This window comes from Lipotes vexillifer, unplaced genomic scaffold (assembly GCF_000442215.2).
Source record: "Lipotes vexillifer unplaced genomic scaffold, Lipotes_vexillifer_v1.1 scaffold443, whole genome shotgun sequence".
In the NCBI taxonomy this organism is placed as follows: Eukaryota; Metazoa; Chordata; class Mammalia; order Artiodactyla; family Lipotidae; genus Lipotes; species Lipotes vexillifer.
In genome coordinates this window covers 2819872-2847091 of record NW_006779163.1, presented here as the reverse complement: position 1 = coordinate 2847091, position 27220 = coordinate 2819872, and the positions used below count along the sequence as shown (strand labels likewise).

General features: G+C 55.0%; 1 protein-coding gene across 1 annotated transcript in view; it reads left to right on the top strand.

Annotated features, from left to right (window-relative positions):
* Positions 1–118: 118 nt before the first annotated feature.
* The window catches only part of CMIP (c-Maf inducing protein), a 249451-nt gene continuing 222349 nt past the window's right edge, over positions 119–27220 (top strand). The window contains exon 1 of the mRNA XM_007452537.1: positions 119–415. Coding sequence (XP_007452599.1) covers positions 119–415 — 297 coding nt within the window. The remainder of the gene's footprint in view (positions 416–27220) is intronic.

Sequence of the window (27220 nt, the reverse complement as noted above, 5' to 3'; positions counted from 1 at the left end):
CCCCCCCTCGGGGGGGGGGGGGGGGGTGCGGGACGCCGACCGGGGGCCCCGCCGCCCGGGCAGCCGGGACAGCCCCTCTCCCCGCCCCCGGCCCCCTCCCCGGCCCGGCCGGCCGGCCATGGATCTGACCAGCACCTCGGGCGGCGGCGATTCCCGGCAGATCGAGGAGACCAAGCCGCTGCTGGGGGGTGACGTGCCGGCCCCCGAGGGCACGAAGATGGGCGCCGTGCCCTGCCGCCGGGCCCTTCTGCTGTGCAACGGGATGAGGTACAAACTGCTGCAGGAGGGCGACATCCAGGTCTGTGTCATCCGGCACCCGCGGACCTTTCTTAGCAAGATCCTCACCTCGAAATTCCTGAGGCGCTGGGAGCCGCACCACCTAACGCTGGCCGACAACAGCCTGGCGTCCGCCACGGTGAGTTGCTCTGCGCGGCGGCGCGCCTGCACCCCCGGCGCCTCCCCTCGGGGCCCGGGAGGCGCCCCCTCCCACCGGCTGCCCCCTGCCTGCCGCTGCACCTGGAGCCCGGGGCCTGCAGGGCACCGGGGGGCGGGAAGAACCGGGCGCCCCCGTCCTGGCCTGGGCTCCGGACTGGATTGCGGAATCCGAAACTCTGCCCTGCCGGCGGGCTCGGGGAGACCCTTAGAATTATGGAGAGGATCTGGCCCACCCCGGACTGAGCATTTGGGTACCTCCGGGCCCAGCGCTTGTGTTAATTACGGATGGGACCTTGGGATAGACCCCCGAGGCTGGGCCCTGATGGTGGTGGGGTTCCCTTTCGGAAAGCACATCTGGATCTGCGGCGGATGGGAAAACAAAACAACCAGAAAAAAACAAACAAACAAACAAAAAAACCCCAACAACCTCAAAACCCCAAAACCCAAAGAATTTCCAGAAGCCAGTTCCTTTCTTTGCTCTCTACCCGTCTTTTTCCTGCCCGGGCTGGCAGGCAAAACTGGGTGCTTCCCTTTCTGAAAAAATTTCACTGACACGCTGGGAGGGTGGAAGTGGAGGGGGAGGGGGAAGGAGAGGGGGCAGGGGTCCTGGGCTATCTCCTCCCCACGGGGGGCGGTCAAGTTCTAGTGCGGAAGCTGGCCTGTGGGGTTCTGGTCTTGTATAGTCTATGCAGTATTGTATACGTGTGTTTTGTTGCTGGAGGTTTTATTATGTTATTGTTACTGTTTTAAAATACATGGCTGGGACTGGGTCGCCCTCATGAGAGGGAGAGAAGTCATCGATCTGTTTCTGAAATCAAATCTGCAAGGTGGAGAGAGGGGGCTGCGGTGGGGTCGCAGCGGGGGAGGGTGGCGGGCAGGAGCCGGAACAGGATGCTTTGTGTTTTGAAAGGAGGACAGTTTAAAGCACCAGCTCTGCTTGGGCCCGAGCCTTGCTGTGAGGGGGTCCCGTCCTCTATGGAGAGGTGGCACATCTTCTCCAGAATGCACGCTGCCCTCTGGGGCAACCGTGATCCGGTTTACTAAGCACGGTGGTCGGGGCGGGGGCGCTGAATCTAACGCCTGCCCACACCTGTGCCAAGAAAACCAAGCCGGGAAACAGGGTGTCGCTTACATAGCATGTCACAAACGTGTAGCATGTGCAGACATTTCCCCGGCATCCATGTTCCCTTGGCAGTGTGTCACAGGCCGTGACACATGCCCTGGCCTGGGCTCCGGACTGGATTGCGGAATCCGAAACTCTGCCCTGCCGGCGGGCTCGGGGAGACCCTTAGAATTATGGAGAGGATCTGGCCCACCCCGGACTGAGCATTTGGGTACCTCCGGGCCCAGCGCTTGTGTTAATTACGGATGGGACCTTGGGATAGACCCCCGAGGCTGGGCCCTGATGGTGGTGGGGTTCCCTTTCGGAAAGCACATCTGGATCTGCGGCGGATGGGAAAACAAAACAACCAGAAAAAAACAAACAAACAAACAAAAAAACCCCAACAACCTCAAAACCCCAAAACCCAAAGAATTTCCAGAAGCCAGTTCCTTTCTTTGCTCTCTACCCGTCTTTTTCCTGCCCGGGCTGGCAGGCAAAACTGGGTGCTTCCCTTTCTGAAAAAATTTCACTGACACGCTGGGAGGGTGGAAGTGGAGGGGGAGGGGGAAGGAGAGGGGGCAGGGGTCCTGGGCTATCTCCTCCCCACGGGGGGCGGTCAAGTTCTAGTGCGGAAGCTGGCCTGTGGGGTTCTGGTCTTGTATAGTCTATGCAGTATTGTATACGTGTGTTTTGTTGCTGGAGGTTTTATTATGTTATTGTTACTGTTTTAAAATACATGGCTGGGACTGGGTCGCCCTCATGAGAGGGAGAGAAGTCATCGATCTGTTTCTGAAATCAAATCTGCAAGGTGGAGAGAGGGGGCTGCGGTGGGGTCGCAGCGGGGGAGGGTGGCGGGCAGGAGCCGGAACAGGATGCTTTGTGTTTTGAAAGGAGGACAGTTTAAAGCACCAGCTCTGCTTGGGCCCGAGCCTTGCTGTGAGGGGGTCCCGTCCTCTATGGAGAGGTGGCACATCTTCTCCAGAATGCACGCTGCCCTCTGGGGCAACCGTGATCCGGTTTACTAAGCACGGTGGTCGGGGCGGGGGCGCTGAATCTAACGCCTGCCCACACCTGTGCCAAGAAAACCAAGCCGGGAAACAGGGTGTCGCTTACATAGCATGTCACAAACGTGTAGCATGTGCAGACATTTCCCCGGCATCCATGTTCCCTTGGCAGTGTGTCACAGGCCGTGACACATGCTCCAGGGAATGGGGAGGGGGAAAAGTTAGCAGAAGAAACCATACTCCTTGAAACAGCTCCCCCCCCCCGCCCCCCCGCCCAGGGCACTGAAGCACACGAGGACTTTTATTCTGAATTTTGCGTCCGACGTACTCAGAACACCTATTTTTTCTTTCCTGTGGGCACATTGGTGCAATCTGCAAAGGCTGCTTTCTCGGGGAGGATCCCTGGTTGCCGAGAAGCGGTCCAGTCCCAGTCTCAGGCTCGTGCACATTCACAAACCTGTCCCGAGCCACAGGCCTCGGCATTTGGCTTTTCATTTGATGGAGGGAGAGCCTCAGAAAATTCGCCAGCGCGCAGTGTTTCAGATTCAGGGAGGAACTGGTGTCCTCAGTAGTTCCCTGCCTGGGATCAGCAGCCTCCAAATCTGGCTTCAGAATTCTCCCCTGGCCGGGGCTGGGGCAGCTTTATTTTTCTTTCTGTCACCCCTTAAAGTGAAGGGGAGTTGGGGGGGAGAAGATGGCTGGGAGGCACAGTGACCCTCCGTGGGAAGGACAGGCCGAGCTCCCGTGCTCCCCCGGGAGAAGGCAGGAGCTGTGCTGTGCTGCCCACGGCTGGGGGAAGCCAGCTTTGGAGGCTCAAGGTGCCCCTCCTCCTCCCCCAGTTTACCTCTGATTGCTCGAGAGGTGTCTGTTTGAGAGAGAGAGTGGGGAGGAAGGGAGCCTGAAGCCCTGCGCTGGCTTCTCAAGCAGCCAGCGGCCCCGCCACCACCTTCCCCAGCCGTGGTGGGTGGCACCTTCGTCTTCTTGGGCCTCTCTGGAGAGGAGCCGTGATTTTCTGGACTGGGGGCCGAGGGCCATCCGTGGCACAAGATTTGTCTCAGCAGAGCCTTGCTGTGGCGTTGGGAAGCGAGGAGGGAGGAACTACACGCGAGTGTCCAATGGGCTGTCCCCTTTCTCCGCCTGTCGTCGGCGAGCCCCGCAGGCAGGGCAGGGAGTGTCCTTACCCTTACATGTGGCCTTGGTGGGCTCCGGTGGGGTGCACGGCCCTCCCTGCCGGGGCCTGTGAGTGTGGAAGGGGGCTGCTGAGGCCGTGGCCTCCAGGGCAGGGGCGTGCATGACACCACCACTGGGGACCTTGTCCCGTCCCGAGACACCTGGTTGTTGGTGTATCCAGGCCCCCCACCCCCCACCCCCGCGGGAAGCAAAGCAGGCCCCTGAGGGGGGTTTCCCTGAGGCCCGGGCATTATGTAATCTGTCTGCATTTTATAGTGCGGCCCAAGCACTCAATTGAGAAATGTGAGCCCAGACGAAACAAAGGTGAATTTGAGTGCAGTTCACTACAACAGAAAGCCCCATGTGGCCCAGCCTCGAGCTGCTGGGTGTATCAGGTGTTTTGTATTGGTCATAACCTTCCATAAAGTGTACGTCATCCTTTTGTTAAGCCCTCTACACAGCTCACCTCAGAGCCATCTGGTAATTATCTGGTTAATTGTGTGGGCTTCAGGCACAAGACTTAGAGTGATTGATCTGGATTCAAACCCATAAACAAGCCAAATACACCCTTTGCCCAAACCGTCTTCAGCGCCTGTCTGCACTGATCCAGTCAGTTGGATGGTAGTCAGAGCTACAGACCAGGCTTCCAGGACCACAGCTGCATCAGGCCTGGGTGGAGGCGTCCGGGGGCTCTCAGTCCCACCTGGCCGGCGCTCCAGCAGGGTACACCCCCCAGGTGGACGGACCTCTCTCCATTCCCTGCCGGGGAGATGGGCTCAGCCTGGGGCCCCGGGGGGCCAGCGGCCTCACTCCCTGGCCTGGCTTGTAAACTTTGCCTTCTCTGGGGTCAGGTTGGAGCTTGCCCCTGCGCCTATCTGCTGGGCCGGTTACTGATTAAATCCTTGCAGAGTCAACAGTGCCTGACATGGCCGGTGACAGCGCCGGGCCTGAGGCACTCTGTGCTGGAGACTTTGGATCCAGAAGACTCATAAACAAAGGAGGAAGCACAAAGGCGCCAGTGACCCGGCTGCCGGGAGGGGGGACTGGGAGGTGTCCGCCCCTCCCTGGGGTACACACGGCCGCACCTTGCCGGCGGAAGGGCGCATCTGCCCAGGCTGTGGCCTGGACGCCACTGTTCCTCATTCCCCTTTCATGTCCAGACTTCCCAGTCCCCGGGCCTCCCTGGGCTTTTTGTGGTTGCCAACCATGGTGTCGGCTGTAGCCAAGAAGGTTCGGGTCCGTGGGTCCAGAATCCATTTTGCCGATCTCGTGTCTGGGCTGAATTTGATCACCTGCTAGGCATGTTTGTCCTCTGGAAGAGGGCTTTGTCCGTGTGCTTTGTCTCCTCTGCACCAAAGAAGTACGAATCAGCTGCTTACCTTTTATTTTACCTTATTTTTTCTAACAGGTAGCAGGTGGCATCTCAGAATGGGGAGGGTCCAATCGGATCAAACAGGGGTCAGAGCACAGGAACAGTAGCCTTGACTTGTTTTTTAAATTTTCACCACTCTGCTGCTTCAATTGAAACGTCTCTGGGCTTTCTGCTGTGGGAAGGAAAAGAGGAGTCACCTCAGTTCTCGTCGGTTTCTTCAGTCTGGTGTTTTCCTTGGGGGCGGCAACCTTCTGAACTTGGACTTATGCTTACGAAGCACCTACTGGGTGTCAGAGTGCTGCATTCATCCCGATGGTGCTTTCCCCTTGGGAATTAAAATCTGTGTCCTCCCGAGTAGTCAGAAGTCCCGTGGGAACTCGCCTGTGTGCACACGTACACGTGTGTTCATTTCTCCACTTTGTCACTCACACCTCCTCCTTGTGCCCGTCCTCCCCGCTTTTGATTTATGTGATGTTTTTTTGTGGCATAAATAAACACAAAGAATTTGTTTTTTCTTTCAGTGCCATTTGTCATAAGATTTTGGAGTCTATCAAATTTGTTTCCCAGGTTACTTGTCTGATTGGAGGTGGTGGAGGGGAGGGGCTGAGACAGAAGCGGAGGAAAAAATCTGAATTCTCTGTAAAGAGCACACGTGGTCTGCCTTCCCCAGGCTGCAATAAATAAGTGCATTTTAAGGAGGGAGTAGTTTTGATGCTGCCATTCTCCTGGCGCAATCCGAGATGCCTTTTCTAGCCGCTGGCAAAGTTGTACCAGTCCAGGTTGAAGGTGCCTCACTCGCTCCTCATGGCTGGGCTTTGCTGCCGAGCTGGCTGGGGCTCCGTGGCCCACAGGTGGCTGTGTATAGCGTTGCCCGCTCCTCTGTGCCAACCGGGGAGCCCGCTGACTCACCTGGCAGTGGGAGAGGGCATTTCTGGGGCACCACGTCCGGTGAGGCTTAGGGGGAGCCTGGTGGCCGTGTCATCCTAAAAAACCGAAGCTCTCTGAGGGTGCCTCACTGCCGGCCTCAGCTTGGCCCACATGGATGGTATCCCCTTGGTGTTTTGGTGGAATGAACATCTGAGATGGTCAAGTTATGCCTTTGATTAAAGGATTAAGTGAGATTAAGCAAGGCAGCCAAATGGTTCACGGCGTCTCCACTGTGGGGCAACACAACAGGGTTTGCTGCCACTTGCACCGGGGTCTGGATTCTGAGGTCACAACTTCCTGGCTGTGTGACTTTTGGAACGTTGCTTTGCTTTCCCTTGCCGGGGCTTGCTTTTCCTCCTAGGGGGTGGGATAATCCTACCTCATTTACAGGGTTGCTGAAAGGATTGGGGATCACTCAGATTAGCACCTAGCAGGATGGCCAGCACACAGTAGGGGTATGGCAAGGGGCCTGTATTCCACTTTGTGTTTTCCTAATTACCCTGAGAGTGCTTCAAGAAATTCTGCCCAGATGCAAGGGATTATTGCTACTTAAAAATGGGCAGTCTCTAGAGGAAAGTCTCCTGAGATGAGCGGTGCATTTGGGAAAGTTAGGGGTATTTAGTGGATCCGGTATGTGTGAGAGCAATGAAATTGTTGAAAGCAGTTTAAGAAAAATTTCTCAGGGGACACAGTCTAGTTTCTTTAAAAAAATACAGAACTCTTTTTTTTTTTGAAAATTGAAATAGCAACGTGCACATCAAATAAATTCAGGTGGTACAACAAGGCATGTAAGGGAAAATGAAGCTTCTCTCTTATTCCACGGGCCCGTGGCCCCTAGTTCCCCTCCTCGCAGGCCAGCCCTGCGTCCTTGCTGAGCATTCTGGGCACTTACACACAGTTCTGTGCCGTTATTGTTCATTGGACGGTGTGTTTTGGCAGTCATTCTAGATCTGTGCCTGCACAGCTGCTCTTCCTTGCTGCATGGTGTTCCATCATAGAGGGGCACCATAATAATATAGGTAGACCATCCCCTATCACTGGACATTCAGGTTAGCCCCAGGCTTTTGCAGTTTCCAACAAGACACTTTCCACTTTGATTGAGTGGAGTTGTTTGTGTTTTGATAATTCGAATGTTTTTTGCCTACTTCTTTGGTGAGTGTTAAAATATTTAGTCCCACAGTGCTTTGCAAGGGTGAGCTGACCCTCTCTCAGAGTGGGGAAGGGCAGTGCTGCCCGGGGTCACTGCGGTCTGGAGTCATGCTTGGGTCCGGCTCACTGTCACTGGCTAGGGAGCCTCCTGAGGGTTTGGCCCCCCAGCCCCATCAGGAAGTGGTGGGGGGCTCTGGCCAGTCCCGCAGACCTCTGCCCCAAGGACAAGGGTCTGCATGGCCAGGAGAGCTGTTTCCTGCTCCACCTGAGAGCATCGTTTTTTGTCCCCAGGCTTCCTGCTTCCCCAGGATGGAAGCCAGGCCGCCTGGCCCCATGGTAGAGAAAAGGAGGAAGTGACAGTGTCTCTTCCCTGCTCCTGGCTCTGGTGACCAGGCACCCAGTGCCTTCAACGGGCCACCGAGGGAGGCTGTGTGAGGTTGAAAGGAAGCTCAGCTGATACCAGCGGAGCCCTACAAAGGGTGATGAGGCGTGTGTGTGTGTGTGTGTGTGTGTGTGTGTGTGTGTGATGGGGGAGGTGTTCATGTCTGCTGAGGCGAAGGGGACCACAGAGAACATAGTTTTGGCGCTGAAGTTGACTGTTGTGGTGAAACTGTCCAGTAGCCATTTCTTTACACCTGCCGCGTACTGGTGTCTGGGGTGTCAGGAAAGCGGATGGAGGATAACAGCCAGTCGCAGCAGAGGGGCTCAGACAGGCAAGCCTGAACCCTGCCCTTGCGGCGTCCTAGCTGGTGGGTGACCTTGGGCAGGTCACCTAACCTCCCTCCTTATCTGTGAAACTCACATTCTGGGGACTTCCTTTTAGCATGATGTCAGAATTAGGTGGAGTAAGGCATGGCAGTTCATTCAACAGATAAATATCACTGTTTGTAGGCACTTTGAGGAAAACCAGTCCCTTGCCCTTCTGGACTGGGGTAGGTGACAGACAATAAACCACTGAGTAAGTAATTATAAAATCTGTCTGGCCCCAGAGAAAACAAAGCAGTGGTGGGTGGGGTGTGTGGGGCTTGGGGACCAGGAGCCTTGCTACTCTGCACGTGGTGTTCAGGGAAGGAGATGGTATCTAGTGGGGGAGCATTCTTGGCAGAGAGGATGGCAAGTGCAAAGGCCCTGAGGCTGGACCAGACTTAGAGATCACCCAGGGAAGTGCCCGGATATTAGTAAATGCTCTACAGTTGTCATCACCCCTGCCTTCCAGGAGCTGTTATCATCTATTAAAAAATATTAATGGGCACCCAGAATATGCTAGGTGCTGGGCGCATAGACAGCTCCCTGCCCCCATGGAGCTTCCTTAGTTTCTAGCACTTCTGGGGTGTGTGTGTTTTATTTAACGCGCTCCCTCCCATAGCGAAGAATAGCAGTGCTTTAAAAGACTCTTAAATTACCAAAACCAGCTCCCTTTGTCCATACTGTGTTACAACGGTTCTAGGACCTAGAACACCCTAATCACTGAATTCGCCTCAGGCTTTTTTCCCATGGGGAAGGGCTGAGGGTGGGGGAAGCGCTGAGCGCCAGCGTGTTGCCCAAAGACCCTTCCACATGACTCAGCAGCTGGGCTGGGATTCACACCCAGGACTCCCCACACCCCTAGCACCTTCACTGCCTTCCTTTGTCATGGGTTCTCCTGCTTTCTAGCTGGTATCAGATCGGGAGAGTGTATAAACAGATGAGGCTGAGTAAACTCACTTTGGAGGGAAGCAGAAGAGCTGGATTCTCCAGTCCCCCGGTGGGTGGGCAGGACTGCGTGGGGCGGGGCAGCGGAGGCTTCCCTGGGCCTGGGGTCCTCAGGAGAGAGGAGATAGCACTGGAACGTTTCCTGGTGTCCTGGGCCAGTCCCAAGCTCCTCGAGGCCCAGAGAAGCTGCAAATAGGCGCACACAGCCTGGGAAAGCCCAGACTGCCTCGTTTGGCTCACCGTCCTGCCCAGGTGAATCTGCATCGCCGCACATGCTTGTGGGAGGCCCAGCCGGTGGTGGGGCTGGGCCACAGTCAGGGTGGGCTCACTGCTGCAACAGCCAGCCCCCAAACCTGGGGGCTTCACGCAGCACGGTTTACATTTGCCTCGTGTCCCGGTCCAGGGGGGGTTTCTGTCCCTTCAGGACCTCGTGGAGTCGGGGCTGGGGAGAAGGCGTGAGCGCCAGGCGGAGGTTCAGTCTGTGGGTCTGGCCGCTCCATTGGCCACAGCTCAGTCACATGGCTACCCCCGAGTGCAGGGGAGGCTAGGGAGCCGGGTTAGCTGTGTCCAGGAGACAGGAGACCATGGAATGATGGCAACACCCACCCCAGGATCGTTGGGACCCTGCAGTGGTCTGGAGGTCTCCAGGGTACCAGCAGCAGAGCGGCTTCCCCGGAAAGGAAATTCAGACGGCGTGGTCTCCTCTGGCTCCTGGGTTTGAGCTTGGTGGCAGGTCAGGAAAGTTTGCAGTCTGCTCTCTGGTGGGGAATAAAACATCTTAGTGAACCTGTTGCAAGGGATGGGGCAATGCACTCGTGATTACAGCGACACATATTGTCTCCCTGCTGAGTGCCAGGCACTGTGCTCTTTTAATTTTCCAGACAGTCCTACGGGGCAGCTATTACTCTTCCCATTTTATAGATGCTGCAACGGAGACTCAGACAAGGAGAACTGGGCAGAAGTGGAGTTGAGAGGCAAAGGCAGGTCTGCCGCCACGCCTGAGTGTGTGTGTCCGTGAATATATGTGCATCTGTTGGATATATGTAAAATGATTTCAGCCTCTCGCAGAAACGTCTTAGTGGGGAATCAGTGGGCTTATCAGTTTAGTGTTTGCCGATGTTTGGCAGACATCCCTTTGTGAATTTGTCAAGTGAGTTCAGGGAACTGGTGTTGGAAAGTGAATGCCAAGTATTTGTAAAGGGTAAGCGCCAGGTACCAAGTTTGTGAATTGAGTACCAGATGCTGTGTGTGCAAAGGGAGTGTCCCAGGTTCTGCACTTGTGGAGTGAGTATCTCCAGGCACTGGGCTGACAAGGTGAGTGTTCCCTGGTACTATGCTTACAAAGTCAGATGACCCTTTGTCCCCCAAGGCTCACAATTAAATTGGGGGACACTTCAGATTAGGATACACTATAGCAGCACACATGCTCAGAGAGATTTGTGCCTTGTCCTGCTGTTTGGAGGGGCCAGGTGGTTTCAGGAAGGACTTCGTAGGAGAGACACATCTGGATGGACAGAGGTAGGGTTGGGCACTGGCAGAGGAGGGGCTGGGGGCCAGGGCTGGGAATGGGCAGAGGGGCCGCAGCAGTGGTTGGCACCGTGAGAGCAGGTAGGGAGAAAGATGGAGGCAGGGTCACTTCCCAGAGGGGCCCTCGAGGTCAGTATGGGATTCACGTGCGAGCCGGGAGGGCCCTGATCATGACGCAGAAGGACGGGGAGCAGGCCGCCAGCTGGGAGCCCGGGATGCCCCTGAATGGAAGCTTCAGGAGTGCAGGGATGTGAGCCACCAGGCCAGGCGTTAGTCACAGTAGTGACCACTGCAGCGGTGGTCTCATGGCCACTCACGAGAGTTTGTTTGCTAGGAGCTGGGCTGGGAGGTCACATCGGTGGCCTCCATAACAGCCCAACAAGTTGCTGTCGCTCCCTGCATTTTACGGATGGGGAGCCTGAGGCTGTGTCTCTCAGCAGACGCTCTTTGGCCAGATGAGTGGATGAATGAGTGAAGGAAGGAACGAATGAGCTGCCGCACAGGTTCAGTTGGGTGGCCCCTCCTGTTGGAAGGGGTGAGGGAAGAGCCACGTCCAGACCTCCACCCCCTGCGTCCCTGGAACCCTGCGTGTCTCTTTCACCTCCAGTGAAGGGCAGTGTGTGCAGTGGGCCCTCGAGTTGCCCTGCAGAGCTGGCCTCGGGGTGGACACAGGCCCGCGGTTCCTGGCCCGCTGCCGGGCCCTGAGGCCGCTGCCACCAGAGGCCTCTGGTGCTTTCCGGATCCCGGGCCTGAGCCCTCCGCTCTGAGCTTTGGCTCCTAGGGCTCCCCTTCTGGAAGCTTCCTTCCTGGAGGCCAGGTGGGAAGGCCCCGCCCAGCCGTGGGGCTTGGGAAGGTGGCACCATCGGGCCGAGGCAGGGCAGCTGCGGCGCCCTGCTGGTGCCTTAGTGGGCTCTCGGGCCTGGGGCCGTGGGAGCAGGGCTGCCCCGCTGGAAAGAGGAACAGTGACTGACGTCTGCCTGTTCCTCCCGTTGGGGTGCGTTTCACGACCCTGTGGCTGACGCTTGCCTTGACGATGGGAAGGTGAAAGAGCTTGACCCATCCCAGCAGTCTGGTGGCTACTGGGCTTGGGGGTCCAAGCAGGGTCAGCCTGCGGGGTCACACAGACCAGGACGGGGTGGAGGTGACTGCGGGGCAGTAGCGATCATTTCCTCCAGCCCCCGCCGAGCCTCTTGGGTGTATCTATCTGTGCATTTAACCCAGCCCCCGAGGCTCCTGTTTACACTTGGGGAAACTAAGGCCCTGTGAGTTTCAGGTTACATCACTGCAACCCAGACGACCTGGCTCCAGAGCCAGAGGCCTCCTGCACAGAGCATGGCGCCTCCTTGGTGGCTTCGAGCACGGGGACCTGGGCAGCGAGGAACAGTCACCAGCAAAGCAGTGAGAACTACAGCTAGTGCTCGCACAGAGTCTTCTGTTCTGAGCCTACACGTGGATGAGCACTTTTCTTTTATTGCAGTGTAATTGACTTAACAATATTATATTAGTGTCAGGTACACAGCACAGTGATCCAGTATTTTTACAGTTTACACTCCCTTAAAAGTTATGACAAAATAATGCCTATAATTCCCTGTGCTGTACAATATGTCCTTGTTGCTTATCTGTAGTTTGTATCTCTTAATCCCATACTCCTGTCTTGCCCCTCCCCGCCCCACTGGTAACCACTTGTTTGTTTTCTGTGTCTGTGAGTCTGTTTCTGTTTTGCTATATACATTCGTGTTATTTTTCAGATTCCACACGAAAGTGACATCTAGTATTTATATTTCTCTGATTTATGTCCATTCACATTCCTGCAAATGCCAGAATTTCATTCTTTTTAAATTTAATTTTATTTTTTTTTGCGGTACGCAGGCCTCTCACTGTTGTGGCCTCTCCCGTTGCGGAGCACAGGCTCCGGACGCGCAGGCTCAGTGGCCATGGCTCACAGGCCCAGCCGCTCCACGGCATGTGGGATCCTCCCGGCCTGGGGCACGAACCCGTGTTCCCTGCATTGGCAGGCGGATTCTCAACTGCTGTGCCTCCAGGGAAGCCCCATTCGTTTTTATGGCTGAGTAGTATTCCATTGTATATGTATACCACATCTTCTTTATCCATTCGTCTGTTGATGGACACTTGGGTTGCTTCCATATCTTGGCTATTGTAAATAATGCTGCTGTGAGCATTGGGGTGCGTGTATCTCTTCGAATTAGTGTTTTCTTTTTTCCCGGATACGTACCCAGGAGTGAAACTGCTGGGTGGTACGTAGATAAGCTTGTTTAAACCTCCCGATGCACCTGTGAGGTATTGCTCTCATGGTTCCTGTATTACAGATGATCAAACTGGGGCCCAGAGAGATGAGGTCACTACTCACCCAGCTAGTAGTGGTGGAGCTGGGATTTGTACCCAGGCCATCTGGCTCCAGAGAATAACTGCATGTGGCTGTGAGCCCGGCTCAGGAGCAGAGGCTCAGGAAGACCCAGGGTGGCCAGGGCTGGCTCCCTGCTGAGCAGGGGGGCCGTGCAGAAGGCAGGAGGGTGCGGACAGAGTCGAGTGTCTCACCCTGGGTGGTTCGGCCGTCTTCCTGCAGATGCATCTCTGGGAGAGCCGTGGTGGAGGTTTGCTTCTCACCTGCCCCTGCTTGGTGTTGGGGTCGTGAACTCAACCTCTCGGAGCCTGTTTCCTCGCCTGAGATGGCCTGTCCCTGAGAGCCGGCTGTGATGGCTTGGTGCAGGCGAGCATGGGGTCTGGAGCCCGTCTCAGAGCGTGACTGGGCTCCCCCCACCCCTCGGGGCTCTGGCTCGGCCCCTCTCCCCTCTGCCGTGGGGAGTGCTGCTGGCCCCCGGAGCCTCCCCTCACCCTCAGTTGGAGTGAGGGCTTGCTCCCTGCGAGCTCCAGCTGGGTGGCGATTGCCCCTTTGCCCCTCTGTCTTCTCTACCAGCTATTCGCCTCCGTACTTGTAAAATAAAACAAAAATAATCACCCAGGGATGATGATGATCTGAAAAAATAAAGAAGGAAAAGATTCTCCCATAATCCCACCACCCAGAAAGCACCCAGATGAACACTTTGGGGTAGAGCCATCTCTGCTTTCTTCCTGGACGAGTACGTGTGACACACATGATCATGTGCACAGCTAGTAGGGCGAGGTCTTATTCATAAGGGTTAAGCCATTTTCATACATGATCTCAAAGTGTGTCCCCTTTGGCCCTATTGATCTTGGGCCCCAGATCTTACTTGGTGGTGGGGACCGTCCTGGGCTTTGTGGATGTTGAGTCTCCCTGGCCTCGGCCCACTAGATGCCAGTACTCCGCTCCCCACAGTGTAACAGCCCCAAATGCCTGCAGATGTTGCCACAGGTCCCCTGCGGGGCACATCACCGGCTGAGAACCCCTGTGGTGACTTGGCTGATGTCCCACCTACCCTGAGAGGTCCCGTTTGATGAGCAGCCCCGGCTGCAGGCTGGCCCGTGGGAGAGCTGGGAGCCTGTGCTCCTATCTGCAGTCACCTTGCCTCTTTGGAACCTGGCACAGAGGTGGGAACCGAGAACTGCGTGCAACCCAGATCCCTCCCTCTGTCTGTGTGGCGTGGGCCGCAAGCCGGCAGGGACCCTGGAAGGAAATCCTGCTGGCCCCGGCAGGCATTAGCGAGCTTCCCACACCTTTGATCCCTCCTGTCGGCTCCCCTGCTGTCCTGATGACTCAGGACTTCAGAGATCTGGGCTGTTGGAAGGGGAATTGCTTCATGCCAATAAAAAAGAAGAAAGAGAGGAAATTAGCATTAGGAAGTTTTCGTGTGAGGAAAATGACTCTGAAACCTGCTTCTCGAATCCTGTTTGGGTGTTTTTGGGGGGGTGGGTGCAGCGAGGAAAGGGGGTGGGCCACGGTGGGCGACCTGGCTACGTGGCTTTTCGATAAAGGCCTTCCTCTGCTTGAGTCAAGCCCCACCCAAGGCTGTGCTTCGGGTCCCTCTGCTTTTTGGAGCTAAGTAAACCATACCACCAGGAAAGATACAAAGAGGAAGCTTCTGGAGTATGTGTGGGCCCTGCCAGCAGGTGCAGTGAAGGTGCGAGGGTCTTAGGCCAGAGACTGTTGCAGAGGGCAGTGGTCTGGGGTTCTTCTAATGCCCCAGTGGTCAGCAGGGCGCCTCTGGGCCGGGACAGCCGAGTGCTGGTGGATCTCAGCCCCTGCTCGGCCCGGCTGGGCAGTCTCGTGTCAGGCAGGCCCTGCTCAGCATTCACCGCCGCCTTGCTTGAAGGGGTGTGTGCTGCGGATTGGGGGGCTGCAAACACTCTGCCCCCACTTTGAAACCCAAGGTGGAGGTAGAGGCGCCAAAGACCCTGCCTTCCCAGGTCATTCCTTCCCTAGTGGGTGGTGGGGGGCAAAGTGGTTTCGAGCTCTGGCCAGAGTTTGTGGATTCAGACACTTCATATTAGACCATGTAAGCAGTGGTGTGATCCAGCTCTCAGTTTTCTCATCTGTAAGCTGGGGATAATCGTGGCCACCTCCCAGGGTTATCCGAATCATAAAGGAGATGCTGCACACATGGAAAGTGCTTAGTGGTGTCAGGCTCGGAGCCAGTGCTCAGTCAATGCGCCTGCATTTTGACCACCAGTGGGCTGCTCTGCCCATTGCGTTCCCGCTTCTGCTTGACTGTGAACTTCTCGAAGGCAGGTGTCTCATCCAGCAATACCCGATGTCAGTACAGGCTTCTGGCTGAATACGGTTGCTTGATGTATGGGGGCCCCAGGCGTCACAGGGACAGAAAAGGGTCTCACGTTTTGCTGGAAACCCTGGCCCTGTCTGGCGACCTCGGAGCCGTTGGGAGAACCTCCAGGGTGTGCTTGTGACCTTGGGCACCGGGACCTGGAATGGACCACAGTCCTGGACTCAACCCCAGTCACCGTGTCCCTGACTTGGGCAACATAGAAACTGGCAGTTGGAAAGATTAAGACATTATTGGTGGTTTTCGCCTCAGCTTTCAGCAGCAGTGCTTGGGAAATAAGATTTTGATCTTGGAAAATATGATTTAAAAACAGAATTGAAAGTCGCTTTTATTTTCTCAACGATATTGCCCCTGACACACGCACAGGGCCTTGAATGGTGGTGTCCGGTCCGAGCCTGCCAGCAGGGAGCCCACTCACGGCCCTTCCATGAGGCGCACCTGTGTATATATCATACCCCTACCACCGCCCCCCCACCCTCGGCTCTCCACCTTTGATCCCCCCACGTGGGTCTGCGGTGACAGAGCGCCCCCGTTTAGACAGAGCCCGGGAAGGCCGTCTTCTTCCGAGGGAGCTCACCGTGTCGTCTGAGCCTCGCTCCCACCGTTGGCGGCGACCCTGCTGCCAGGGGAGGGGCTTCCTCCTTGGACCCCTGCCAAGAACTAAGCCCATTGATGGGTGGCTTTGCGGAGCTTGAATCTGGTTGTTCCATCCAGTGTTCCCATCCCAAAGCAGGAGGAGGGTCCTCTCCCTGCTGGACGAAGACTGGGAGCTCTGAGTCCCCACCAGGCCCCCTAGGGAGCCTTCTGAGAGGTGGGGTCTGGCCCCCCGGCCATCCCAGGATTAACACCCTGTCCTTGACCACCCTTCCCTGTGCCCAGGACCTGACTGTGTGGCCTTCATCCACGGGCTTCTGTGCCCTCTGGCCTCCAGGTGGGCTTGGCTCATAAGTGGGGACCCTGCAGGGAGATGGAGGCCCTTGGCTCCTTCCTTCAGGGTTGCTGTGGGAAGGCAGCGTCCCTTGGCCACGGCCCCTGTCCTGTCACCCCCCCCCCCGTCAGTACAGGCTTCTGGCTGAATACGGTTGCTTGATGTATGGGGGCCCCAGGCGTCACAGGGACAGAAAAGGGTCTCACGTTTTGCTGGAAACCCTGGCCCTGTCTGGCGACCTCGGAGCCGTTGGGAGAACCTCCAGGGTGTGCTTGTGACCTTGGGCACCGGGACCTGGAATGGACCACAGTCCTGGACTCAACCCCAGTCACCGTGTCCCTGACTTGGGCAACATAGAAACTGGCAGTTGGAAAGATTAAGACATTATTGGTGGTTTTCGCCTCAGCTTTCAGCAGCAGTGCTTGGGAAATAAGATTTTGATCTTGGAAAATATGATTTAAAAACAGAATTGAAAGTCGCTTTTATTTTCTCAACGATATTGCCCCTGACACACGCACAGGGCCTTGAATGGTGGTGTCCGGTCCGAGCCTGCCAGCAGGGAGCCCACTCACGGCCCTTCCATGAGGCGCACCTGTGTATATATCATACCCCTACCACCGCCCCCCCACCCTCGGCTCTCCACCTTTGATCCCCCCACGTGGGTCTGCGGTGACAGAGCGCCCCCGTTTAGACAGAGCCCGGGAAGGCCGTCTTCTTCCGAGGGAGCTCACCGTGTCGTCTGAGCCTCGCTCCCACCGTTGGCGGCGACCCTGCTGCCAGGGGAGGGGCTTCCTCCTTGGACCCCTGCCAAGAACTAAGCCCATTGATGGGTGGCTTTGCGGAGCTTGAATCTGGTTGTTCCATCCAGTGTTCCCATCCCAAAGCAGGAGGAGGGTCCTCTCCCTGCTGGACGAAGACTGGGAGCTCTGAGTCCCCACCAGGCCCCCTAGGGAGCCTTCTGAGAGGTGGGGTCTGGCCCCCCGGCCATCCCAGGATTAACACCCTGTCCTTGACCACCCTTCCCTGTGCCCAGGACCTGACTGTGTGGCCTTCATCCACGGGCTTCTGTGCCCTCTGGCCTCCAGGTGGGCTTGGCTCATAAGTGGGGACCCTGCAGGGAGATGGAGGCCCTTGGCTCCTTCCTTCAGGGTTGCTGTGGGAAGGCAGCGTCCCTTGGCCACGGCCCCTGTCCTGTCACCCCCCCCCCCACACACCCACCCCCAAATCCGGGCTTCAGTAACTGCTCCTTTTCCTTGTCCCTTCAGGCCTCGGGGTAGGAACACATAGGGTAGGAATGAGGTGACCGAGTCCTGGCTTTCCCGGGACTGGTCCAGGTGTTTACACTCATGTCCTGTGTCCCGGGAAACCCCTCAGTCCCAAGCAAATCAGGACATTTGGTCACCCTAGGAGAAAACCACCTCTTGTGTTTTCCCTGTGTTCTGCCCACACCTTGGTATGTTGTCCTTTTGTTACAATTTCTTCAAATGACACCGTTTTGTGTCTGCCATCTGCCTCTTCCCAGGGCCCCTGCTGATACACCAGGAGCTTCAGGAGGATGGAGTTGTTTTCAGAGCCTCTTCCCTTTCAGAGTTCGTAGTAACCAAATGAGCTGTAATGCTAAACATGGGGAGAAAGAAATTAATCTCTTGCACTTACACTTTTTTTCTGAAAATATGCCCCCTTCAGAGACAAATGGTGATGATGGTGATGATGATAGCCGTGGCTCTCTGCCCACTTACTATGGGCTTCTTGTTGTGTTAAGAACTTTGATGCACCATTGTGTTTAATCATTATGACAGTCCTCTGAGGATTGTCCAGGATGAGAAAACTGAGGCTTAGTGAGGTAAAGTAATTTGCCTAGAGCTCAGGATGGGTAGGAGGTCGGGCCAGGGTACGAACCCCGATGACGCTCCCTGCGAGGTTTCTATGCTTACTGATGAGGTGTTTTACAACCCAGGCCAGGCCTGACAAACCCACAGTTTTGCTGCTTCTGGCTTGGACAGGGTGTCTTATTGGGTGTGCAGGCAGCAGATCTGATGTTTTCCACTTCCTCTCATGTGGCGGGGCTGTGTGCATGGAGCATGCAGGACCGGCTGGGCAGCCAGTTTTGGCCTTGCTGAATTTAGCTATGGCTGGTGTTGGAAAATGTTAGTCTGTTCTTTCCTTTTCCATACCCCCCCTTTAAAATTTTTATAGTTAAAATCAGAGGCGGCCAGACTTGGAAGAGAACCTGTAGGTCATCCAGTTCTGGGATGGCGAATGTATGACACACGTGCAGCCATTGCTCATTGCCTAGCCCCTGGTAGACATTGCTAATCAACCCAGGCGTAATCGATCCTTCCCATTGAGCCAGGAGACAGCCACTGCTAATCAACTGTTGTTGGCATGCACCATGTCTCCCACTGTATACATTGGGAACCCAAGGTCCAGAGAAGTTAAATGACCCTCAAGGGAGCCACTGGGGTTGTGGAGCCTGCTGTTGAGAGATGACTTTGGGTTAAAAGTCGCCATCTAAACAAAGTGTGGTGTGGGGGAAGGACCTGGGTTTTGCATAGCAGTGTGTGGATCTGGGTTTAAATCCCAGTTCTGCTTCTTACTGGTTGTAACTTCAGGCAAGCCACATGGCTTCTTTGAGCCTGGTCTGTGAAACTAGGAATTGTAATCCCTACCTCCCAGGGTTGTGAGGAATAAATGACATGGAATGTTAATTCAGCCTCCAGCAGATACTGGTGGAGGGCCTAGTGTGCGCCCAGGACTGCTCTGGTCCTGGCGTGTGGTGGTGAGCCCTGTAGACAAGGCCCTCCCCTCAGTGGCTGTGCCTTAAAGATTCAAGTAATGCTGCATTTCTTCCTCTTTGCTTCTTGGAGCCCTATGAAATTGTGTTGTTATTGTTATTTTTTAACAACACAGTGGCTTAAATTTGGCCTGTTTATGCATCACATGACTTGCTTTGGGAAGTGATGTATTTTTTCTTTCATTCCTCATCTCGTTTCCATCCTTGTATCTGGGCCGATTGGGACAGGGAGACCGAATGGATATGACAGGAGCCTGGGTCTTAGACCCTTTAGAGGGACACACTCCTTATGGAAATTTGATGAAAGCTGTGGACCCTTCTGCAGGCAAAATGCTAAGATGACAGGCTTATAAAGTTTAGCATCTATAGTGTAGGCATATTTAGGGATTGACTCATGGGCCCCTCAGGTTATAATCAGTCCAGGTGGCCTGGGACACTCTAGTTAGCATGGAATGGAACTTTGCCCGGAAATAAACATGTAAAGGACAAAAGCAAAATGGTTCATTATGAAAGGTCAAGGTTTTTATTCAGAGTTCTGCTCCTTTGGCTGGGCAAGTGGGTTTGTCCACGTAGCATTTTCTACGCTTGTTAAGCTGTGTTTAGTCTTCTTGGTTATGGTAAAAGATTTTTTCTTTTTACCGTAGTCTGGAGTTTCAAGGTTGGTACTTCTTGCCCCTAAAATGTTTATTTTAAGGTTTAGAACAGTTCTTCACTCTGATAAGGCAGAGAGCATCACTGCAGACGCGCTGTGGTCGAGCACCGGGCGACTCCGCTGGCACTGCAGGTGGTGGCCCAGCGCTCAGCCTGCCCGGTGCACAGTGACCTTGGGCCACCTCACCTCTCTGACCTGTGAAGCGGGGGACAGAATGACCACCAACCCCTGGTAGTCAAGGATTAAAGACTCTAGTAAGCATGGCAGTCCAGAGAATGTCCAAATAGGCCATGGTGGATTTTGTATTCAGTTGCTTGGAATTGGGACTCAGTAGCATGGATCCTTTGCTCTGTGAAAGGTTGGTGTTTTTACTGAGCCTGTATGATGGAGGTTGCCTGGCAGATCCCGCTGAAGTGAACTGAGTTCTTCTGTGAGGTGCAGGATGAGTACAATTCTAATGTGCTTTCTCCTCCTGGACACACAAGACTTCAAGCAGGCTGACCAGCATAGTTAAGAGAAAGCCAGGGTCTTCCTTAGTTGGTAACTTACAGAAGGACCCCAGTAATGAGTCCCTTCGTTGCCTTTGACTCTTCCGACGCCCCCTGGCCCCTGCCCGGGGCACCGTCTTTAGCCACGCCCTGGACTGAAGCGTGATTTCGGTGACTTGAGAGAGAAGGGGTTCCAGGGAACCATTTCACGTTTAGACCTGGGGTTTTGCTGGGGTGATTGCTTTGCCACTGACTTTTGCGTGTGGGTGTTCTTAAGCCGGAGAAAAGAGTTGGACTTTACCTTTGTTTTGCTTCATTACCCCCACTACATTTGGCAGTCTGGGCGGCGTGAGGTGGTGTGTTTTTATGGCTCTCAAATTTGTCTTTAAAAGTGTGCTGTGAGCCTGGAGGCCTCCTGCATCCCTGCAGATTTTGTAGGGAGATCTGAGATGACTGTCCAGCTGGGCGGAGTAATGGAATCTCCCATTTCTTGAGCACCTACTGTGTGCCAGGTGCTTATGCATCTCATCTCACCCTTGCAGCAACCCCCCGGGTGGGCAGTGTCCCCGTGTCACAGGGCTGGGGACAGCCCCTGGCCTTTGGGGTCACACAGCTGTTGGTTGCACAGCTGCAAGTCACACCCACGTCAGGCTGACCTGAATCCATGCATTTTTTCCTGAGTCCCACGCTGCTCCTATGGCCTCAAGGGACTTCCTCGGTGTTCTTCATGTCCCCACCCTGGTAAGATTCCACTTGAGGAAAAATGAGTAGGCATTGGTTGGACAAGGGAAAGCCTGGAGAGTTCTGTTTCTCCAGCTCGGCAGCCTCCTTGCTGCTGAGCTCAGGTGTGGCTGGGATTGTCCCTGCCATCCTAGTCACCGGCCAAGGTGGCCTTCTCCAGGCAGCCGGCTCTGGGATGAAGTTAGGGCTTCATCTGCCTCACCTGTGTGACCTTCCACGGCCGCCCTGGCCGGCATATAAAGGAAGGGGGTGCAGGGGAGGTAGCTTTCTCATCAGTCTCCCTGTCTCACAGGTGAGAAAACTGGGGCTCTGGAGGCTGGTGGCTTGGGCGTGGCCATTCGGATAATGAGAGGCCAGGCTGAGCCTGAACTGTTCCTAGTAGGTGTGTACTGCCCGTTTACCTGGAAGAGGTGCATCTTGGCGGTTGGTGTCACGAGCCGGAGGCACATACCTGCCAGCATCTTCCCTGAATCAGCTCTGAGTCACTACATGAGGGAAGAGATCTCTCTGGTCGCTGAGTCCACGTCTGGTCTGGCGGGGCCTTTTGAGATCATCTAGGCCTGTGCTTTCATTTTACAGTTGGGTAAACTGAGGCCCAGGGAGAGAGACTGCCCGGGTCACCATTCCTTCCCCATCATAGCGTCTGGTTTTCTCTCTTTATCTACACCGTGGTGCCACAGTCTTATTTAGGCATTTGAGTTCTCTCTCTCTCTCTCTCTGTGTGTGTGTGTGTGTGTGTGTGTGTGTGTGTTGAAATATACATAACATTTATCATTCTAACCATTTGTAGGTGTGCAATCCAGTGGCATTAAATACATTAACAGCGTTGTGTTACCATCACCACTACCTATACCCGAAACTTTTCATCATCCCCAACATAAATTCTGTACCTATTAAACAATAACTCTCCCTTCTCCACTCCCCCCAGCCCCTGACAACTGCTATTCTGCTTTCGGTCTCTGTGGATTTGCCTGTTCTAGGTACATCTTGTAAGTGGTATTATATGATACTTACACTCTTGTGTCTGGTTGGTGTCACTTAGCATAATGTTTTCAGAGTCTACCCATGTTATAGCATATATCAAAATTTCATTCCTTTTCACAGCTGAATAGTACTCTATTGTATGGGTAGACCATATTTTGTTTATCCGTTCATCTGGTGATGGGCACTTGGGTTGTTTCCATGAACTTTTTTTTTTTTTTTAAGATTTTTTTGATGTGGGCCATTTTTAAAGTCTTTATTGAATTTGTTACAGTATTGCTTCTGTTTTATGTTTTGGTCTTTTGGCCGCAGACGCATGTGGGATCTTAATTCCCTGACCAGGGATCGAACCTGCACCCCCTGCACTGGAAGGTGAAGTCTTAACCACTGGACCATCAGGGAAGTCCCTGTTTCCATGAACTTTTGACTCTGTGATGATGATGCTGTGAACATGGGGGCACATATCTGTTAGGATTCTTGATTTCAGTTCTTTTGCCTACATACCTAGGTGTGGACATTTATTATTTAAAGACATTCATCTCCTTCTCTCCCATTTCAAAGGGAACTCGGGTTCATTGTAGAATAATTAGTCAGTACAATCAAACAAAAGAAAAAAATAAGATTTAACCAGAATGGGAACACCCAGGAATGATAATTAATGTTTTCTGTAGGTCGGTCGTTTGCGTGTGCTGTTTGTTCCGTCCACACAGGATTACTCTGTGTCTGCATAGTGTTTGGGAGTGTGGATAGGTCTTCATTCAGAAATGGGCAAACCTTTGTGTAAGGCACTGGGAGGCGGGAGGAGGCGCCGCTCGCTCTTTGCGACCTAGCTGAATGTGCACTGCCTCCATGGCACGCCCCCCTGCCTGTGACTGCTGTGTCCTGCTTTGCCTGTTCCCTTTCCTATTATCTGCCCCCCGCCCCCCCGCCCGCTGGACCGTCTGAGTCCCGGGAGGGCTGCCCAGCACAGCGCCTGGTGGTGCTTCCTGCTCAGTAGAGAAGGGGCTGAATGAATAAGTGAAATTAACCAGGCTGCAGACTTGAGACTCATCGACGTAATCGAGTGGAGTTGGGCCCTCTCAGGTGGGACCCTGCACAGGCATGCTGCACGCTGCGTCGTCCCTGTGCCGCTTCCTTGCTGTCCCCCTTTTGTGGAGGCTCTCCCTGCGAAGCTGGGTTCACAGGGCCCTGTTTACTCCCCCTGTGCGTGTTCCCTCACTGCACAGATGTTTGCTGGGGGTTTCCTGTGTGTCATGTGCCTGGCTACGGGCTGGGCTGTGGGGTGACCAAAACAGGGCCCCTTCAAGGACCTTACGTTCCAGAGTAGGGGACATGCTTGGAGCTGTCATAATTTCAGACAGCTATAAATGTGACGAAATCCACATCTTTTTCTTTTTTGTCCCCTCTTCATTTCTCTCTTTCTCTTAAAAAAATAAAAATTCATCCAATCTGGCTGTTGCCTGGTTGCTTGGAGGCCAGGGATGTGTGCACTTTACCAGGTTTGAATCCCAGCTCCTCCTCTTGCTAGCAGTGACCTTGGTGAGGACCTGACACTTTGCAAGGCTCAGTTTTCTTGTCTGTATACGAAAGATCGTGGTGTGTCTGCTTCCTCGAGGTATGATGCGGCCTAATGGCGACACTGCCCAGGGAGCACTGTGCACGGTGCCCGTCGTGAGTTCCCAGCAACGCTTGCTGCTGCTCCTGCGATCCCGGAATAATGAGGCTTCGGGCAACGTGGTTTTAAAACGGCAAAACCGGCCCATCCAATCCACTGGTTAACGCAGAGGGGCCAGGAGGGCGGTGAGTGTAGGAGACTCGACACAGCATCACTTCCCTGGATGCTTTGGTTGAACCGAATTTGTCCAGCACGCCCTTCTCCCTGGGAAGAGGAACAAAGGGCCCAGCCATGAAAGGGGCCCTGTTCCCTCACCAAGCTGGGGAACGCCAAAGGCGAGATCTGCAGCTGGTGCCAGGAGTTCTGTGGCAGGGCCCAGCTCTTTCCTTTTTCCTGTGCCTCAGATGGGGCCAGGGCCCTCTGGCTAGATGGTTGCGATGCCCAGAACACACAGGAAAATACGCAGACAGAAACCCCCAGACTGCCCTGTGAAGCACGCCCATCCTCACGGGGCAGGGACGGGCATCTCCTTGGGCACAGAGAGGTTTTTAAATTGAGCAAGTTTCCAGGTCATCAGGCAAAGGGCTTGGCGAGGTTGCAGGGTGTCACCCGGCCCGTGTGGGCCCAGCCACTGTGTGTGTTGGACCTGGACCTGGTTTGCCCCTCACCATCAGTCCCGCTTGAGCCCTTCAGTGTCTCTGAGTGTCTGGCCTCAGGTCCCACCTGCACAGGAGGCACACGGCCACCCCGGGTCTCGCCAGGCAGGTGGGGGACGTGTAGGAAGGGCCCCCCTCCCCCCACAAATGCCTGCCATGTGAAGGCGGGAGGATTTGCAAGGTCTCCCCTCAGAAGTGCCATTTATACCCCAGGTTCAGGTCTGGCAGGAAGAGGAATTGAGTGCTTTACTTTTCTGGGCCTCCCCGTTCTGCCCCTCTTCGAATCCGAGGGCTCCCACGGCCCTGGGCCCTGCTGCACAAGACCATGAGATGCACAGTTGGGGCCACTTGGTGGCTCGCTGGAGTCTGAGATGACAGGAGAGGGCCTTATGGGGGCTGGTTGGGCTGGGAGGGTGGGGAGGCGGGTGCGGGAACGGATGGGGGGCTGCAGTTCCGCCTTCCCGCAGGATCGGCTCTGCTCCCGCCTCTGAAATAAACTACAGTGGGCTCATTCCCTCCCCACCCACCCGCCTCTCACGCTGTCAGGTGATGTGTCTGTGCCGGGCTCAGAAGGGTTGGCCTCGAACCCCAGCCGTGCACCTCCTTTCCTTACAGGACGGAGCCTTCTACACAAGGTAGGGTGGGAACGGAGGGAGAACACTCCCCCAGGGCTGTGCACGCTGCGTCCTCCGTGCGTGCTAGGGGCTCCTCATTCGACATTCAGGCGTCCATGCCTGAAACGTGCGCTATGGAGCACCTACTGGGTACCAGGCTTGGTGCCAAAGGTTGGGAATACAGAGAGCCCGAGGAGAGAGGGCTGGGGACAGCTGGATCTAACGCCCCACGTGATGGGGAGCTCGGGGAAGCACCAGGGTCCCCCAAGGAGAAGGCTGCTGATCAGAGAAGGGGTTGACTTCGGCCAGGTGGAGAAGGCAGGGAACAGCATTCCAGGCCAAGAGAGACGTTGGTAGAGCCCAGAGGTGTGCCAGGGCCAGCATTGCCTGGAGAGGGAGCCACTCCTTGTGCCAGGAGTGTGCTGGGTGGGGTGGGCCCTGGTGAGCTGTCCTGGGTGCTGGGCTCAGCACTGTGGACTTGAAGATGGAAGCCCAGTCCCTGGAATGCCCTGAACATCTTGTTCCTTCCTGCTGGGACTTGAAGGGACCTCATTCTTTGCTCTGACTTGGTCGTCCTTAGGCATGAGAACCTGGGAAACGCTGAGCTGGTGACGTGGGTGGGGCTCAGCTCTTTGCCAGCGAGGAAATGGCCTGTCTCCCTGAACCTTTGGTGTTGGTGGAAAGACTCAAAGGGGCCAGCCCTTGAGGTCATTCTGGGCCAGAAGCATCGAGCTCAAGATAATGGAGAGAACTGTCTGGTATTTGAAAGGCTGGGATCAGTCTTCCACGGCAAAAGGAACCCCTGGGCTCCTGATCAGAGCAGCAAGTTGGGAGTTCCACCCTGGGCTCCGCCACTTGCCAGCTGTGTGACCTGGGCGAGTGGCTTAACCTTTCTGAGCTTTTCGTTTCTCCTTGGTACCATGAGGTAGATAGTGGTACCAATCCTCTGGGTTTCTGAGAGGATTTGGTGAGAATAGTGCATGTCTAGTGTTAGTGCCGTGCCCAGCACGGAGCTGGTGCCCGAGAAGAAGAGAGATCTTATTGTTCCTGTGATGACTAGTGCCGTTACCCAGACTACAGAGGAGGGGACCTGACTCCTGAACCCGGGAGGAAGGGGCCAGAGACGGCTTCCCAGGGCAGGTGACTTGGAGCTTTAGAGTCGGGCTCTGCCAGTCCCTGGCTGTATGGGACACTGAGCAAGTTATTGAGATAAAATTGAACATGTTATTTACATCCTGACCCCTTAGTAGTCTTGCCTGGAAAATGGGATCATAACACGCGATTCCCAGGCTGCTGTGGCGGTATAAGAGCCGCCACCTGGCGGCTCCGGCCTGAATCACGTTTGGGGGGCGGAGGTGAGGGCTTCCTTTGGCTCCCCCTGTCTCCTGAAGCCCCGCAGACCGTGGGGGCCAGGGAACCCGAGAAACCTGCACCTTGACCTCGTCCGGAGGCTCAGGCCCGGGTGGGAGCCCTGGCGTCGCCTGCCATTTCACCCAGAGCTGTGTGTTATCTTTTGCAGGAGAGTCACGAGCGGGAGGAAGGACAAACCGCTTCCTCTCTAGCCTTCAGATTGATCAGGCACAACTCTTGACAGTTTCAGTTTGAAGAGAATTTAAAACGACAACAACAAAGATGTTGAGAAGAGTTAGATAAATACAGTGGCCTCAAGCCTCTGCTCCCTGCTGCTCCGCCCTTGGACAAGGCGCCCGCGGGGATGCTTCGGGGTCGGGTTCGGGTTCGAGAAGCAGCCCAAGTTCAGAGCTGTCTCTGTGCACGCAGGCTGCTGGCTGAGAGGCCAGGGTTCCAGGCCTCTGCTTGGTGTTTCCCGTCCTGTGCGCTGTGGCATCTGCACACAGAGGCCAGCTCTCAGAGGTGGTGTAGTGTTTCAGAAGTTTGACCTCAGAGCAGCTTTCTTTTCCCCTCGGGGTGTCTGGAGAAAGTGCTAAAGATAAGCTGGGCCTGAACTGCAGTGACCAGTGGGCCCCCCCGGGGATCCTGGTCCTGGTGTTCTCCCCTTGGGCCCTGCCCACCCTTTAAGACTCCACACAAAGTGGGGCTCTTGGGTTAGACTGGGGGGACCATAGGGAACTATGATTTTGTGTCAAAAGTGATTGAATATTGGTTTCACCAAGTTCAAACCGTGCGTTTTCAAGTAAACTCAATTCCCGACTTTCTGGTGTCACTTCTTGGCTGTGGCCCTGAGACTCCTAAGATCAGTATGGAAGGAAGCCCTTTCTTGAGGAGGAAAAGGGAATGTAATGTTTGGTGTACATATACATATGCGTACGCATACACACACACATAGGTATACGTGCACACATACACAGGCATATACATACACAGACGCACAACATATACACACACAAAGGCTGTCTGGCGTTTCACTCCTTGTGTTCAGATCTACCAGGTGTGTGTGACTTGGGGCAAGCTGTCTAACCTCTGCCTGTGTCCTCATCTCTAAGATGAGCTCAGTAGTAATATTTGTGACCTGGGATTGTGGTCAGGATGCGGTGAGAGAACGCATAAAACAAGCCTGGGACAAGGCCCAGGACCTCAACGGGGCTCAGTCCAGAGGAGCTATTCTTATGTTCAGTGTTCTTTCTGGTGTCTCCTTGGCTGGCCTTCTCCGCTCTTTCCACCGGCCTCGGCTTTGCC